The 19,001-nt window shown below is 37.3% G+C and overlaps 1 protein-coding gene across 1 annotated transcript in view; it reads left to right on the top strand.

The window, feature by feature from the left end:
- The window catches only part of LOC127420474 (calcium/calmodulin-dependent protein kinase type IV-like), a 72,870-nt gene that overhangs the window by 32,453 nt on the left and 21,416 nt on the right, over positions 1 to 19,001 (top strand). The window contains exons 2-3 of the mRNA XM_051662796.1: positions 18,171 to 18,277; positions 18,660 to 18,791. Coding sequence (XP_051518756.1) covers positions 18,183 to 18,277; positions 18,660 to 18,791 — 227 coding nt within the window. The 5' untranslated portion in view covers positions 18,171 to 18,182. The remainder of the gene's footprint in view (positions 1 to 18,170; positions 18,278 to 18,659; positions 18,792 to 19,001) is intronic.

The following is a 19,001-nucleotide window of genomic DNA, read 5'->3' as shown; positions in this document are numbered from 1 at the left end:
TTAATGCACATCTCAAGCTTTATAGTGGAAAAAAAAATGAACTAATTTAGCAAATATCTCTGCAATGTTGCCCTGTTGTATTTGGCATTGGATTAGAAAGAAAAAAAGTGGTATTGCCCATCCCTAGACTAGAATATAGATGAGTGTAAAAGGGTATAACGTGTGCAGAAGTGTCAGTTCCGTAGAGAGGAAGCCAGAGGCTGACGATACTGCAGATGCTCTACTTACAGCTGCTGTACAGCTGCTTTTAGAATTGTTTATGCCATGCCTTAAAGATCATTTAACATTATGATGTCATAATGATGGTTAATTTCTATTGATAACTACAGTATTTGGCCTGTAAACTGCTTTAAGTGTGTGTTGTAAGGTATTTCAGGATTCTTTGAGTTGACGATTTCATTTTGCATTTGTTGTAAACAATGAATGACAACAATTTTTAATTGGCTTTGTGCATAACAGATGCTCTCCGTTTCTGTTGCCAATATGGCTTGTATAACAATGTTCAAGACAAAGCCTTTGTCCATTGCTGATTTAAATCAGAAAATTTTATTATCCCAGATTGTGCCCTTTATTCTCTAGTTTTATGTGCATTCTTTCCACTGTCGGATTTGAAAACAGAAGCTGAGCACAGGAAAGGGATAGCTGGAAAAATTACCAACAGAGTGAAGGATCAAAGCTTCATAGAAATAGAAAGATACAGAGGGTGGACAAACTGTTTAGGGTCCAATCATCAACGGGGCTTGGATTTGGAGAAAAATAATAGATCACAGCTTCTGTTTGGTTAATTTGACATAAAAATAATAAAGTAATCGAGAGTGGAGTAGCTAAAGCATTTTTCAAACAGAATATTGAACAGTCTGCAATGTTAGTTTAGCATCACAGCTGGTGAAAGAGAGTGCCAAAAGGATGTTTGTGTTGTTTGTGTATGTGCGTGCGTGCATGCGTGCATGTGTGTGTGTGTGAGTAAATGCCAATGCACAAATGTCTGTAGGTGAGCTGAGTTGTGAATGATTTCACATTAATTCACGTAGCCTATGCAATATTCAATCAATCAACCTCAACATTATTCATCCGAGAAGGTGATTATAAATCTGAAATACAAATCAATAATTATTACACCATGCACCATTTTATCAATGGGCAGGCCAATTTTATAGCATTTGAGATGGCCAATAAACTAAAATGAGCTCAACCAAAGGAGCTGCGTTCACACATGTGGTGTTGTAAGAAGATGGTGTTACCGGACCAGTGTGTTTTTAGGATGAATTCTGACATGCATGCTAGCAGGGGGCATTACCTCTGATTATTACACAGCTCTCTGGAATACTTGATTCTGATTGGTCAATCGCAGCATTCGGCAGTCAAATATTGCCGTATAATGTCCAATATGCTGTATATTTGACCGCTGTTCCTGAAAAACTACACTAAAGAAAAGGTTAACCTTAAAAATGTGCTTCATGTGGTAACATCTAAATTATCTAGTTTTATTCAATGTTTTATTTAATATTATTTAACATCACTGAATCAACCTGAATAAATTAGGCAGAGCTGTATGGATTACTTCTGAATTATTATCTGGTAATGATTTCAATTAAACTTGATAAAATTGTAGTAATGTAATCTCTTGGTTTAAATAGTTAAAGTAATCTAATCTGATTGTTTTGGATTACTTTTGGATTACTTCTGACCTAATTATTGTTTATTTGATGTCACATGTATTTGAGTAGGATTAGTGTAACAGTTAAAGGATGGGCAAGGAGGAGGCGGGACAGTAAACATAAACTTAAATGATATAAATGAACTTAAAACAACAGAAAACAGAAGGACACAGACACACATGCAACGCGGCCGAGTGCATCTCTCTCTCTCGAACCGGACTTAAGTGGACTTCAAGGAAAGAAATAAAATGATACGACCCCATTAATAAAATAATCTGACAGAAAATGTGGAGATTATGACTGTGGGTGGTTTTAATTTCTGGGTCACACAAGCCACCCCATTCACACAATTATTAGACTTTCAAATCTATATTCTGTATTTTTCTTAATTTGTATGTGCGTGTAGGGCGAGTTGTGCATATTTTCACTTGAATAAGAGTAACTCAGACCAAAACATTGAGCAACCCAAAGGTTTTTGCATAATGCTGAATTAAAGTCACATTAGTTGGTAGGCAAGTGAGAATTGTTTTATTATTACAGCATTTAAGCATGAGTTACTGCACCACCTTTCAGCGATAATCAACTCAATGCTAATGCATAAATCATCAACAACAGCAAACAAACACATTTACCCACTAGACGCTCCATCACACCTAGTTTTACTACCACACATGATCCATCAAAAGTAAATATGCAAAAATCTTCTCCCAATTTGGAATGCCCAATTCCCAATGTGCTGTTAAGTCCTTGTGGTCGCGTAGCGATTCGCCTCAGTCCGGGTGGCGGAGGACGAATCCCAGTTGCCTCCGCGTCTAAGATCATCAACCCGTGCATCTTATCACGTGGCTTGTTGAGCGCGTTGCCACGGAAACATAGCGTGTGTGGAGGCTTCACGCCATCCACTGCAGCAGCTACGCTCAACTCACCATGCACTCCACCGAGAATGAACCACATTATAGCGACCACGAGGAGGTTACCCCATGTGACTCTACCCTCCCTGGCAACCGGGCCAATTTGGTTGCTTAGGAGACCTGGCTGGAGTCACTCAGCACGCCCTGGGATTCGCGAGCTAGCGAACTCCAGGGGTGGTAGCCAGCGTATTTTACCACTGAGCTACCCAGGGCAAAAATATTTTTCTTAATCTTTTTTTTTTTTTTTTTTGTTCTTTTTTTTTTTCAGTAGAAGTATCTAAACATCTTTAAAACATGATAAATTTATTTGAGAAGCAAAATCGTGTAAGATAACAATATAAGATAATAATAATCCTGGGGGATACAAACATTTAAAAAGCTTGGGAGAGGAGCAATAAATGTGTGTCGGTCAACTTTTTGTGAAAGATATTGAAAAGGGGGTTCATGTAAATACTGAGGACGTGTTACTTTATATATAATGTCTGGCATTAACTCACAATCTTTATCTAAATTAAAAAGGCAGCATTTTTTGAGAAGGCAGCTCATCTTGAGGCAAACACATATCTTTTTAATGATATTTTCATGATTTCTACAACCTATGAAATTTAAATTAAAAAAGCAATATTTTAGAGAAAAACAAGGAAATGTATTTTGTCGGCCCTAATGTGTTGAAAAATAGCAATTCGTTAATTGTACCTTTATTTGCTCGCCCTTTTTTAGGGTTAAAGAAAAGAATGTCTTAAATTAAGTTTTTGAATTTTTCTTACCCCATTGCCAATTTTTTGTTTTAAGCATAAATCTAACCATTTTTTTATTATTATTTATAAGTAAAATAAGAAAAACTATTTGCCATTAGGGTAAGAAAAATAGACTTACAAGAATATATTCAAAATATATTCTTATGCAATTTTGCTTCTCAAGTAAATTATCTTGAATTAAGCAAATTTCGATATTTTACTAGAAACGAAGACACTGAATAAGAAAATGATTAGTCTGCAGAGCGCCAATCAATCCTCAAATGAGAATGAATAATTTAGACATTTGCAGAACATGCTCCACAGTGTAGCTTTACTGTGTCTGTATCTTTATCTTTGACTGTGGCTGTTCTTTACTCTTCAAATTGATTTCTGCTCTCTGCTCTACTCAGTCAATCGCTGCTTTTATCTGCAGGTGTCTGTTGGCCAAAGGTTATACACACCGGCTCCTGTTTTAGCTCCACTGCCTCCCCACTGGGAGATATACAGGATCTATAGCAAAAAAAGCAGCCTGTAGAGAGACAGAGAAAGGTAATGATGTGGATGACTTGTATGTGGCCTTGGCTGTGCGAGACCCCAGGGACCTCATTTAGATTCTGATAGGACACAGGCATCCGTGTTAAAAAAAAAAAAAAGCACCAGAATTGCTGAAAGAGTGGTCTCATGAAGAGCTCTTTCACCACAGCTGGCAGCACGCTTAAAAAACTCGTTATACACCAAACTGGAGCAATAGTCACGTCTCCTGCTGTACTAGGATGGGGAAAACACTGTCTTCTAGTTTTAATTGGGTTTGGTCAAATCTGATTTTTGCTAAAAACGCTTTTTTTTCTCATCAGAATATTTGTCTTCTTTTCCATTAAAATATTTAAACATCCTTAAAACAGGAAACATTTACTTGAGAAGCAAAATTGCATCTTATGAATTTAGTTTATTCTTCTTATCCCAAAATTGGAAAATTACTTATTCTTGTTTCAGTTTTTCTTGTTAAGCAGAAATCTAACAAAATAGTTAATCATAAAATTAGTTAGGTTTATGCCTAAAACAAGAAACAAATTGCCAGTGGGGTGAGATAAAAAGAGATTAATTCAAGAAATATTCTCTGAAAGCAAATCGTATGCTGCGTCCTAATTCACCTACTTATGCTATGCCCTTAAAATGTATACTCATTTTGTTATGGACAAGTGTCTACTTTTGAGAGTGTAGTAAAGAGTGTGCAAGTATTGGGACATACTATCATGTAAAAAAGAACTCGTCATTAACTCATAAACCACTCAGTTTCATATTTACGTGAATCCTGTCACCATACTCCCTATCCTCCTGTTACAGTTAACATGACATGCACATTCCTCATTTCATTTTTACTATCTTTCATTCATTATTCTTCATTGCATTTTATTTACCATACCCTACAATGAAGAAACAGCACACTGAAGATCTGTCATGGGGTGTTTAGTTTGGAGAGCTGCTGATGAGTTGATATAACGATGCATGTACTATGTATAGTTAATGCAAACCAAATGTATTAATCAATGTGTGATGTTTTCAATGTGTTGCAGATGAAATGTAACACTAGGTGGCTCATTAATTCAAACAAAAAAGCATTAAAGCAACAACATCAATGCCTACTTAAAATCATTGCACCCTCGGCTTCGCCCACTGGTGCTCAGTTCGTACTAGGAGAGAAAGAGCAGTACAGACAGGCCTAGTGTGGCATCACTATTCCTGAACACCAAAGGGGACTGATCTGGACTATTTTTAATTATTTTTCTATATAAACAGGCACTAAACAGAAGTCTTTGTCCATTGTCATGTATCTATTGCCGCTTTTAACCTATTTGCACGTGAGTTTCTCCTGCACTGATGAACCCCCCAGTGTGAGTTCATTAATGCGCGCTGTAATAATAAAAAAAAATCTTACCTTACACTTCACAGCTGATGCACTGGAGGACAGATTAAATCACAGCAGGTGCACTGAAGGTCAGATTATATATTATCAAACATATAATGTGGTTTTTAGATGTTTATAATGATTGATTATGATAGATAAGATGCTATTACGAATGCGCTTGCCGGCTATGCTCGCTGCCATATTGTTTACATGCAATGCAACATGGGATTTTCAGTTCATCATAGAAGGTTCTTAAAAACTGAGCCCTTCCACTTTCCCAGCACCGGAAGTAGTTAGAATGAGTTACGGATGGAATGGGAGAAGGCTCAAGTGGACTGACTAATTTGTATATTCTTTGTTTGACACCAGAATACATTGCCACATCGCTGGCCAAGACAGTTCGCTCTGACGGTACAGTGTGCTCCGACAGTAACTGCTTTTTTTTGTGATTGTTTGAATGTTTGTAAAATATAAAAATAAAGATATTGTGATGTTGAAAAGACTATTTGAGCAGCTGGTTCATTATTGGAGCTTTTCCACTGCACAGTACAGCTCGACTTGACTCTGCCCGCTTTTTGGGGGTTTTCCACTGTGGATAGTACCTGGTACCTGATACTTTTTTAGTACCACCTCGGTTGAGGTTCCAAGCGAGCTGAGCTGATACTAAATGTGATGTCAAAACCCTGCAGATCACTGATTGGTCAGAGAGAATCGTCACTATTTGCGACACAGGACATCAACCAGCTAGTTTTAAAGTTTAAACAGCGACAGCAATATCATTTGTTCTCGTGACTTTTGAATTGTAAAAAGAAATGGCTATGCGCAAAACCACGCCGTGGTCAATAAACGAGGTGCAGACGTTCATCTCATTAGCGACGAATGAAACGACGCAAAACAAAAAAGTCTTTCAGGAAGTGTCTCAGCTGTTGGTTGCACACGGCTATCACTGGACCTACCAACAGTGTAGGGAAAAGTAAAAAAAACTAAAGAGACTACAGAACCATCAAGGACCACAACAGCCAGAGTGGTTCAAACAGAAGAAAGTGGAAGTGGTTCGACCAAATGGATGCTATCTATGGCAATAGACCGGTGAGCAATGGGAGGGAGAGTGCCCTGGAATCTGCATTGTTGGAGTCCACGAACGATGGAGGATGGTATGTTTTGTTACGTTAACTCAATATTCTGCTTGAAAGCTTCACTTTATTTAGTTGACCAGGTACTGGAAGCTTGCTTCTAAAACAACCAGGACAGTTTATCACCATGCAACAACTGCTTTATGCAGCACAATGAGCTAGTAGCTAACAGCTAGCGGTCGTGTTATTGTTTATGGTCAGTAATGTTTGTGTCGTGTTTAAGATGATGTCACGGCAGTAGAGGCGGTGCAACTATGACGATCAGCCTATAATCCCACCCACGTTGAGGCGGCACTAAACTGCAGTGGAAAAGCAAGCTCAGAAAAGTAAAGCGAGCAGAATTGAGTCGAACGTAACGTGCAGTGGAAAAGTGCCATATGACAACCGCTTCAGTCCCTCTTTTGCTGGTAAATAGCAGCACAGATGCAGATCACACCGGTTTGATCGTACATCTCTGAGCTCAGCCTAGTGTAATCTCACCAGTTTGATCGTACATGCGAAAGGGTTAAAAGATGAAGTGTCAAAGTAACAACTCTGAAAAGGAGAAGCAATTCGGTTCCATTCAGCTGCTGTGCTTTTTGTTGTTTTGAGTGCCCATCTGTGCTGTTTTTAATTGTTGGTGTATGTAAACATGCACTAGATGTACGTCTCTGACCATTCTGATGCGTTTCAAGTGATGTGCATTTCATTGAAGGATGTTACTGGAAACTGGATGTGTGTGTGTCTAGTTCACGCTGTGCTTTGGACTATGTATGTGCATCATGTAGATGTTTCTTCAGTGTATTTCAGCGTGGATTGCATGTTTTTTCAGCTCATATCAGCGTGGATTGCTTGTGAAACAGTCATAATACGATATAAGCTTTGCAAAGGAACTGTTAAAAGGATGGGGCAGTTAAAAACACTATTGGACCCAATCGCAAAACCTAAGTAAATAGTTCCATTCATGAATATATCAAATATCTTGACTGTTAGATAGTTTATGGTGCTGAGTGTTAACAGTTGTGCTTGAGATGATCAGTTTAATATATTCAGATGCAATGTGTTGGATGCGCGTTATGTGTAAACCCTGAAATTTTGTTTTATACTGTTGTGGAGCTGGTTAATTCTCTTAAGATTGAGTTTCAAATATGGCTGTATTTGAGGGGCTGCACGATGCTAGCCAGTCACAATAGTGGCGTTTACGTTGACGTTTTAAGGAGGTGCTGAGGCCAAACTGAGTGTTTCAGACAGAGGGCTAGAGACAGGGTGGAAAATGATCATATATTACTAAATTATTAGTATTAAAAAAAAATACTAACATTATCAGTGGAGCTCAGGGACGATAATAAAACTATATATATATATATATATATATATATATATATATAAAGAGCATTTCATGACCCCTTTGAAGTTATAAATGTGATCTTTTGATTCATCATTAACTAAAGTAAAAATCATAGATTTTCTGCTGAACTTGAACATAAAACGTAAAAGTCAGAAAGACAGAACACTTGAATGACATTGTGCTGGATCACTTTATTTATTTCTTTATTTTTTTTGGCAGTGTCAAATTACTCTTTACATCATTACAACATTCCCTTGAAAGAGAATCTGAAAGAGAACCATTTTTTTGTAGTTTTTTACGTGTGACAGTTGTAGTTCTGAAGCGAAACTCCTCCTCTGTCAAGCAAATGATTGTGGGCAATATTAGCCAAAAAAGTGTTCACGGATCAACAGTTCTTCCAGAAGTAGTAGACCATCCGGGCAACTTTGGAACACTTATTTCAACATACTATGATTTGGGACTAATTTTATTCTCGGATACTATTTAGGGTGGATAGGGTGCGGACTGGGACACAGGATTATTATCTTATGCAGTTATGCATCTCTCTAGTATGCAGTTGCTCTAAAGAAAATGTACCTTGTTTTCGTGATGTTTAGATATTTGGAAACACTTTACATTAATGGTGCCTTTGTTAAGGGTGTAAAAAGTTTATATGCAGTTATAACAACATGAATTAAAAAGGTTGACTTTCATGCAATACTTTCCAAATAGTGAGTTTAACGTTCAATAAATGCTTTATATTTATTAAGTGTTTATTAAATGTATTTACACTTATTCATATTTATATTAATCAAAAACTTAAAATGCCCATATTCATGATTTATATCACAATGCAGCAAAAATAGATTATTATAGTGATATTGAAAGCAGGGATTGTTTGCTACAATCTGCTTTGTGTTTATATTAATGTAATTTCTTGACTCACTTTTGTTGTCACTTCCCTTGTCACATTGATGTCAGAAGAATGGTTTCCCAACCTACCTAGAGTCTTAGTAACTAAAAGTCCTCTGCAAGAACACTGTTCAGTTTTTCAAGCTCATTCACAGCTAAGAAAGCATGATGACCATTAAATAATAGTGAACGTTATGTACATGGTTTTCCAGTGTCAGGAACTCCTTAAAGAACTCCTTAAATAATAAATTATGTATAAGTGTCCACTATAAGTTACTGATGTTATCAGTCATTTATAACAAGCAAGGTAAAATAGCTCACTATTTGGCAAGTATTCTATGACAGTGACCCTTTTGATTTATGTTGTTATAACCCCATATCAATGCATTGCAGTGCATTTGAAAATGAACTATTATTCATTAAATGAACGTCTTTATACACCCTTAACAAAGGAAGAATTCATGTAAAGTGTTACTGATATTTTTTACTGGGCAACAAGAAAATCAGTTGTTGCAGTGTTAATGTAAGTTAAAATGTTTCCATTCCAAAGAGTCTAGACTCATTCACAACTCGGGGGTCATGGCTAAAACACAAATGGTAGAAGCAGCATTTTTAAGTGATCCATTTGGCTTCATTTGCATTAGTTTTGGAGCTGTGTTTTAAAATATGTCCATAACTCTGACAACAACAAAACATACACCCAGTGTTACTCCCGCAGACTGATGTAGTAAATTTATATTATTGCACTGAGCAAAGCTGGCATATTAAAAAGGCTGGTTTAAATTATTTTCTGCTCTGTTGTTGCTTGCAGACATTTCAGTGATAAGGAAAATATAAAATATGTGGAGATCACTGATTTTAATTGGTTGGAGCGTATGTTCATGCCGTGAGCAGACAAACGGTTTAATGAAGGAAATAAAACTGATGCATTGGCCTCTGAGAGGGACATATGCAGAAATGAAGAGAGTACAGCGAACCATAGTAGTGCCTCATTATATTGTGCCATAGCCACAATGAAATTGATTTCTGTCATCATACTTAACAGTTAAAGTTAATATTAAAGATAATAGGATAAGAGTGAAGTCCCAGAAGTTTTTCTGCAGGAAAGCTTTGATGGCATCCATCTTTGTAAGTGAATACAATCCACAGTCTTGTTTTACCTATATTTACAGTTACATGTATTTATTTAGTGGATGCTTTTATCCAAAGAGACTTACAAAATGAGGAAGGATACAACATAGGCAATTCAACCTAAGGAGACAGTAACATGAAATGTGCTACATTACAAATTTTCAATTGTATTAGAAAAGTACTAGTCAAGAAAGAGATTGGAGTGCAACAATTCTTTTTTTAATATAAACATGTTATGAGTGTAGGGTCAAGTGCTCAGGAAAAAGTTGTGTCTTTACACGGATGGAGTTGGTAAGTTTGTTCCACCATCAAGGTACAGTGAAAAGTCCGGGAAAGTGATTTGGTGCCTATTAGTATTGGTACCACAGACCGCAACCTTCTTGTGGGAACGTAGCTCTGCAGGAATGATTTTAGGTAAACTGGTGCCAGCATCAGAGCTTTGAACTTGATACGTGCAGCAACCGGCAGCCAGTGAAGAGAGACAAGGAGGGGTGTAACATGCGCTCTCTTGGGTTTGTTAAAAACCAGACGTGCTGCTGCAATCTGGATCATTTGCAGAGGCCTAATTGCGCATGCAGGAAGACTAAAAGAGCATTGCAGTAATTTATTCTAGATATGACAAGAGACTGATCAAGGAGTTGTGTGGCATGTTCAGAGAGGAAGGGTCTTATCTTCCTGATGCTGTAGAGTGCAAATCTACTGGATTGGGCTGTTTTTGAGATGTAGTCTGTGAACTTGAGTTTGTTGTCAATGGTTGCTTCTAGACTTCTAACCTTTTGGATAATGTTATTGTAGATGAACCCAGCTGAACAGTAATGTTGTGCTTAACAGCAGGGTTGGCTGGAAAGACGAGGAGCTTGGTCTTCGCTAGGTTAAGTTGAAGGTGATGTTTCATCATCCAGGCCGAGATATCTGTCAGGCAGGCCAAAATCCGAGCAGTCATAGTGGGGTCGTCAGGCAGGAAAGTCAAGTAGAGCTGTGTGTCATCGGCGTAGCAGTGGTAAGAAAACCTGTGTGCTTAAATAATGGGCCCCAGTGATGTTGTATATATAGAGAAGAGAAGTGGACCAAGCACTGAGCCCTGAGGTACTTCAGTAAGTATCTGATGTGAATTGGACACCACGCATCTCCAGACTACCTTGAAAAACCTGCCTGAAAGATACAGTAGGACATGAACCAGCCTGCAGTCTTTTTAACACATACATTTTGCTCCTTGGCCTACATGATACAAAGCATTAACATTTGAATTCATTTCTGTTTTATCCTCGTGCGACCCCGTGTCCATATGCGTGGATGTTGTATTTTGGATTCGCTATATGCAACGCATAATTTAAATTAATTTAAACCAACTGATCTCAATTTAGGAGACTCTGTGCTGTCAGTAAAGGGTTAAACTTTTGACATACAGAGTCATGTGTCAAAACAGCATGGCACCGATCACAGCAGAGTTTGTCTTTGGGAGAAATGCCAACACAACTAGTAAGAAACCTAATTACATTTTTACACTGAAACCTGTTTGAGTCAAAAGATTAGAGTATCTAGTTTAATCCGATTTGCCATTTTTAAAGTGTGAACGATTTATCATGAAACGCCACACTGCTAAACACAATGTACACTAATGTGTACTTAAGTAAATTTTTTCCTGAGAAATCCTATATTTACTGTGCATTATCACATTGAGAATCAATGGGTTCATCCAAATGCTGAAAATTTTTTATTTCAGAGGCTTTATATGGAGTTAGGATGAAAATAAGGTGCATTTAAAACTGTTCTGAGACCAGTACAGACGGACAGCACACTGGAGGTTAAGTCATTCTTTTAATAGGGACAAGGGAGCATCCTATAGCTCTCTATGCAGCTAAGTGCATTCACCCCTAAAATCCAACCAAAAGTTCAGTTTCAGGCTGAATATGATGTTTGGACCACTCAACATGTTTGCCAGACATGGGACAATGATAATCAGTACATAGATTCAGAATGTATAAAGTATCATTTCATTTTAACAAAGCTGGCAGTGATTGGATGGTGCTGGACATTACTTTGAATCAGAATTTAGTATGCTAATTTCTGATGTAATGTCTGTAACGTCTCAAAAACATGAATAACCAACACTCCTGGAAAGATAATAACAATTTGATAAAAAAAGAAAATCAAACTTTCAATAATTTTGTATTATTTAGAATTTAACAACTTAGTCCCACTGTCCACATTTGTTGCCATGCATTTTTAGAATGTTTTGCATGTTTTTTTTCCGGTGCTACTAGTTAAAAATCAAAAAAGGAAATGGAAAATGCACACAGCAGTCATGCTCATGTCTCAGGAGGTTAAACAACTTAAGCTGGAGTATATAATTTTTTCAACGTTAAAATAATTTCTCCTAAGCCATTCGTAGGATGAGTAAACACTGTTTGTTTGAATATCCTGACCAGCTCGACACAGCAACATTGGTTGAGTTTAGGATAGGGCTATTTGTTTAAATGACCAATGGCAGATGGGGGAGTGTTCAGGAAACCTGTATGAAAACAGTCATTCATTCTTTTTGCAACTCCATTTGGTGATGCTAGAAGTACAAAAATTACTCACTTAATTTTGGCCAAACATTCTAATACATCACACAATGTCCAGGCTTCTAGTTCTTTTTTTATCTATTCTCCTTATGTGAGTCTACAGCTCAAGCATCAGACACATATTCATGTGTCACATGCATCATATAAGACCTTAAGGAAAAGACAAAAATCAACAGCCATGTCTTCACCATCAGTTCTAGCCCATTCACTGCATTGCACTTGAAGGGGAAAAGATTGATTTAATCCAGGCCTGTGCTGCCCTTTCTGTGTGGAAGATGTCCTTTTGCATCAGCTCCAGATTTCTGAGGCTCACTCCTGAGGAGCAGACAATTTGGATGAGCATCTTGTCTGTGTGAATGAGAGCCCTTCCCCCCTCCCATCCCTGATCCGTGGAGCATCCAGCTGCTCATAGCAGCAGCTCAGCTGCCTCAGTCTGGGTGGGGTTAATACTGCCCCATTTACATTTATGCCATAGTCAATTCCAAGAATTCAGCAATGAAGTTGGATAAGTTATTGATTTCAGAAAAAGTCCAAACCATGGATGAAAAAAGAAATGAAAAAAAAAAAAGGAATCTTATACCCTGTTTTCAGCTGGTATTAACATCTGTCTCAGACTAATACATTTCATCATTTACACCATGTAGTAACCTGTGTGTCAAATGCGTCACCTTTGACCACAAACAATTACATTTCTAGAGGTCTAACAGTTTCTGACATTGCATACCAAAACGTATGTCAATAGCAGGTGTAAATGGGGTCCTATTTATAGACATGCTTGCAGAGATGCAAAACTTCCAACACTCTGCGATAACATTGTTGATTCCACATGAAAGTTTACCCCAAAACTACATGTATTTGTAACAATTAAAGAAGCTGAATCATAGGCAGAGCATTTGCTGTACTAATTCAGATGAGTCTTTTCTCAATATTTTCAGTGAATGTGAGGCATTATCCGAGGCTCTGGCAAATATTTCTCCCAGCAGAGCCAAAATTCTGTTTCAGAACACCAAATGCATAATAAACCCAGCAGGATGATAATGATTATGGTGTTTGTCTCTAAGAGGTGGGCATGAAAGCAGGACTGCATGCTGTAATTTAGCACCAGATTAAGCAAGAGGAAGAAGCGAAGGATCAAACTTTTTCTTTGCATGCTTTGACTTCTGAACTTCAGGAGCTTGTTGCTGTGCTGGATTGTGTGTATGGCTTTGTTCGAAAAGGATTACTAGCTTTACTTACCGAATACTTTGCTGTATGCATTGTATATTGCCTTCTATTTTTTTCCAAAATAGTAAGTGAAACAAAATGCGTTATGCAACCCTAAATGTTTCAAACAGTAGTATAATACATTGATGTCACATGTCCTCACTGCTTTTATCACATGACCTCATCAAGTTGCCATTTAGATATCATCTTGGAAATAAATTGAATATCTTGGACAATAATGTGATTATTTTGCATTTTACATGCTTTTTGTTTAAAGTGTCTTAACATTTGGCAGACCATTTAAATAATAATTCAAAAATGAGATTTAAAAAAGTAAAAAATGTGGCTCATATTACTTCTGGTTCATTCATCACACTGGAAATGGAAGGTCAACCCCAGTACTTTGTATTTTGGGATACAGTATTGTATGCAGTGTGCTCTGGTATCCCAGTTGAAAAATATGGCTCAAGCTGGTAGATGTGGTTGCAGGTTTCTAGCTTGTTTAAGCTGGTAATTAACTGGTCCAAGACCATCTTGGACCAGGAATAAACCAGGTACCAGCATGTAATACCAGTTTAGGGCTGGTCAAGCTGGTTTTTAGAACATGGTAGCCGGTCAGTTAATAGAGCTATTCAGGTTGTAGTCCAAAAATCCAGAAGAGCATTCGCCATGGGTTCCCTCTGGATTTTCCTATGGGTTTTTATAATGGCGAATTACACTTCCATTCTATAACCAACTTAGACCACTTAAACATCAGCTACCATGTTCCAAATCACAGCTACCAGCTTAAGCTGGATGTTCCAGCTGGGGCACTTCAAATTTTGGCATATGTAGTAGATCATCTGGGAATTCCATCGTGCATACTGGAAATTTGCATACTGGGCACATACTGTATACTGTAGAAATAGTAAGAGCAGGATGCTTGTATGCTATTCCAAACATGGCCTCTGTATGTGGGTTTGGGTTCAGATGTGTTTTGAGATCTCTGCAGCTCCTCTCATCCATCCTGTGGGATTGGTGCTGGTGCTTAATGTGTGTGTCCCTGGAGATGAAGATTCATTGGTTTAATAAGAGCAGTACAGACAGGAGAGAGTAGAAAGCACCATTACAGAGAAGCATCTTGGGGAAGGCTGGTGGTGAGGGTGCCTTTTTGGATCTTATGGTCTTTAATGATGGAGAGAGGCTTTTGTGAGCTGGTCTTTATAGAAGGCCCCCCTCAAGCCCTCTGTCTCATCTTTGTCTCCATCTCTTTCTTGAACTCTGTCTCTAGTGGACACATTGCCTTCTGTCGGATGGGGAATGTTTTAATGCTAATTTTGGAGTGAAATATGGGTGTGTGCATGTGTGTGTGCATTATGTAAAGGGTAAGGATGTGTAAGTAGGCATGCAAAAATAGCCACCATGAATATACATGGGACCCCAATTAAAACTACATATATTTTTTTAACTGATCTGAGAAATTATGAGCACTCATAATTCTTTGTTCCCTTGCTGTGTGTAAGCACCATATCCCAAAATGGCACATTAATAAAGTTTTTCCTACAAGATGCAATACAATACAATATGATTTTATTGATCCCCCAATGGACAATTTTGTTTTGGTCACACAGCGTGAATTGCACAAACATAGACGGTGGGGTACAGGTGAAGGCACAAGGAGATATGGTACTGTAGCATGGGAGTTCAAATAGAAATGGTTGAATATATAGAATAGTTACAGAAATAGAAGCATTTGAAATATACTGTGCAAATTTATGTTGGTGTTCCAGAAAGGTCAACATGATAACATGGGAAATCCACATATGTAGCTTCCGCAAAGTTAATGTACCTGGAAATCGACCCCATTCTGCCAAATTACTGACAAGCGTCATCCCCCATCAGACATTTTTGCATCAAATAGAAATTGTTCTCCTTTTTCAGTGGCTCTACTGATAGCATGTTGCCCGAGCAATCTCTGAGACACGGGTTCAGCTTCCATGAAAACCCAGAAGTAATTGTGTTCACTCCAAAACAATGGAAAATACTGTATTATGTACAATGGAATATATTATGGAATGTACAGTACTATACAATACAATGTAGTATATGCAGTGGTGTAAGAATGATGTGCAATTCAGTGTGTTTACTGTGCACCTGAGTCCAGTGATGCAGGGCACAGGCTTGTATGGAGTGTGACTAATGAGGAAGGGATGTCATATGTAATCAATCCTTTCAATCCAAGCTTCCCATCAAAACATGCACATCACTACCCTAATGTAAGCATGTCACCTCCTGTATTTGAATGCATCTCCGGAGGGAAGCCACGCTCAGTCTGAACATCTCTTGTCATTACATTCATGCCATTTGGAAAGAGTGTTAAAATGTGCCTATAGGAGGGAAGGAAGATGCTTAACTGCACTGGCTCAAAAAGTGTAATTTCCTGTGCATTTGCCATTAAAAAAAAGTGAAACCCATAACAGTTCATTATCTTGTCTTTATTGCGCCTATAGATGAAATATTATGAACTCACACTTGATTTACAACACAAAATATGATGTTCTCCTCCACACTATATGGCGATCATAATTTTGCAACCTAGTCTCATAGAATGAATGTTACTATAACTAATTTTATGCAAACCAAGTTTTACGGCTGCTTTCTACGTTTTGCTGCAGTTTCCTGAACACTATATGTTAGGTTTAGGGGTTGGTTTAGGGTAAGGATGTCTGTTTTTTTCACCTCTCATTTATCTTTTCTAACACTATCAGTTTGGTTTAGGGGTTGGTTCAGGGTAAGGATCTCTGTTTTGTTCACCTCTCATTTACCTTTTAATGCACTATTGGTTAGGTTTAGTTTCAAGTTTTAGGTTAGGGAGGTACGTTTTACTCATTAAAATATCCATCTAATATTCACCTTAAAAACCTCATCTGATTACAACATCATTTCACTTGCTTTTGGCACCCCCACTTGACATTTCACTAGGAAACTGCAGCCAAATGTGTACAATAAAGCATGTAATTTTAGTTTGCAAAAATGTTGCCATTGTCACGTAAATGTCATGAGATCAGGCTGTAATTTTGAGCCCCATGACTTTCAGGACTCTGTTTTTGGGTGTCATATTTTAATTATTGAAATGTTGAAATGTTTATGAATGATGCCTGTCATGTTAAAATGATTGTTGAGCTGATTTGAATGGACTTTTCTATAAGTCAGTTTGTTTGAGTAGTACCAGAAGGCAGGTAGCAGAAATAGCAATGCAGACATAACAAATATAATATCTCATATCTCCAAAGCACATATGAGAACACCAAGTTGACTTTGCTTTAGAATAAACAGCTGTCATGTACTAGGAAATCACTTCTTTTTCTTAGCACACAGATAAAACAGATACAGTATCACAGCCAATCTTCCCATTAATAATTTCATATATCAGATGGACCATTCCCAGAACAATCCATGTGGTGCAACCAGTGCTCCAGCATTAATCCAGCACATACTTAGTCATAATGTTATGGTTATGTAATATTTCACTAGTTACCAACCTCCCCTACTGTATCCCCATCCCCTCCCTTTTCATGGATCCATGTGAGGGATTAGGGATTAGGGGCAGAAACTGGATTACACAGCTAACAGTCCAGTGCTCTCTCTTCTGATAAAGTTGATGTTTTCACTCACATCATGCTCATTCTCACTGACACCATCAGCATTTAAATCTTAAAGATCTTTGGTTTCCCTGCACAAAGAAACACATCCTCTCAACCATCTGTTGACATTTTTATCTTGTGATTTTGTGATACATCAGATACATCTGGGAGAATTTAATGCAAATGAGTTGCTTTTGTTTCTTCTAGCCTTTAAGCAGCATTTGGATATTTTTCTTTATGGCATTTTCCATGAAAAGTACACATTTTTGTTTTTTAAGGTAATAAAGATACAAAATTTTATTATTGGGAGTGAGAACTACTGGATGTGTTAAATTATTATCTAACATCAAATTAATGTGGCTTTACACACTATTTAGTTGTGTCCCACATTCGAATCCAACTCACTTACCATATAATTTCCCCCCATTATTGTAAAAATTCAAACACTATGGAAGAAAAGTGATTGAACAATTCATGAGAAATGTTATTTTTATCAATAGCTACAACAATATTTGTTTCCAATCTAGCTCTATTTAGGCAAATCTGCAACCCTTTTCACTTGCAGCCCTCTAACTGATTTATTTATTTATTTATTTATTGATGGTAAATAATGACACCAGACAAATCAGGGTTTAAAACTGCAGACATGTCCCAAATTTTGTATGAAAGAAAAAAAAAATAAACATAAAAGAGTTGGTATAAAATTGAATGCACCCTCCTGAGGTTGACAAGCAACATTTTCTGAAGGTTAAGCATTGCCCCTTCACTGATCCTTTGTTGAAAGAAAAAACAAAGTTGACTTTGTTTGAAATGTATTTTTTGGTTTTGTTTCAAGCCCTATTTTGTAGCCATTTCAATGATTCCAGTTGATATTTAATATTCTATAAATTATTAATTAATTTTTAAATTTCCTTTTCAATCAAGTTGAAATAGTATTCAATAGTATTTCACAATTCTTTGTGGAACCTGTCTTGGTGAGGCTAGTTTTTGAAGACATTTCTTCCTCTGGATTGAGTGACATTAGTTTTATTGAGATTGATATCTGTAATGGTATGTGTATGCTTCTTATTCTCCCCTGGACAGGTGGATGCTGTCATGCCATTTGGGTGCCTTGCTCTGCGAGCTGGGCGGACATACAGCAGCCTGTCAGACATCACTGACAAATACGAGATTGGACAGGTCCTCAAGGCGTGAGTGTGCATAGATCTGTCATTATATCCTTAAGACAGCCAATCCATCAATAACAAGACAAATGATCTCATTAAACATTAATTTAGAACACATTTCTCCCAATACATGTATTTGTCACAACAGCGGGATTATTAATATACAGTATATTGCCTACTGCAAAATAATCATTGTCTTGTTTACAAGTAAAAATATCTAAACAAGATACATTTCCTTGAGAAGTGAAATTGCATAAGATATTAAAACTTGTTTTTACAGATTATATCTTGGGGTATGTTTATTTTTTTTATCCCAGAAGAAAACAATTGTTTGCAGTGTAACACAATAAGGTTTTTGGCATTTACTGTATTGTAGAATGCAGCATTCAGTATAATATCTCTGCAGGAAAGAATTTTGTGAGCTGTGCCTGGTGAAGGAACGACAGACGGAAAAGGTCTTTGTGTGCAAGAAATTCCTCAAAAAGGATGGCAGGAAAGTGCGGAAGGCAGCCAAGAACGAGATCATAATCTTGAAAATGTATGGCTCAAAACATCAACAGATGATGTATCATTTTGTGAGATTGCTGATCTGAGAGGACACTGAGAAATTTGAACCCTCATGTTCTGTTTGGGATCTGAGATAGCCAAAGGACATTTTAACACCCTAAACATTGAAGTATCTGGTTGAAACTTCACGACTTTCAAAAATCTTATAAGAATTGATTATAAACTAAATTTCAACTTGATA

Source organism: Myxocyprinus asiaticus, chromosome 29 (genome assembly GCF_019703515.2).
Source record: "Myxocyprinus asiaticus isolate MX2 ecotype Aquarium Trade chromosome 29, UBuf_Myxa_2, whole genome shotgun sequence".
Lineage (NCBI taxonomy): Eukaryota > Metazoa > Chordata > Actinopteri > Cypriniformes > Catostomidae > Myxocyprinus > Myxocyprinus asiaticus.
This window is presented reverse-complemented; position numbering and strand designations above follow the sequence as displayed.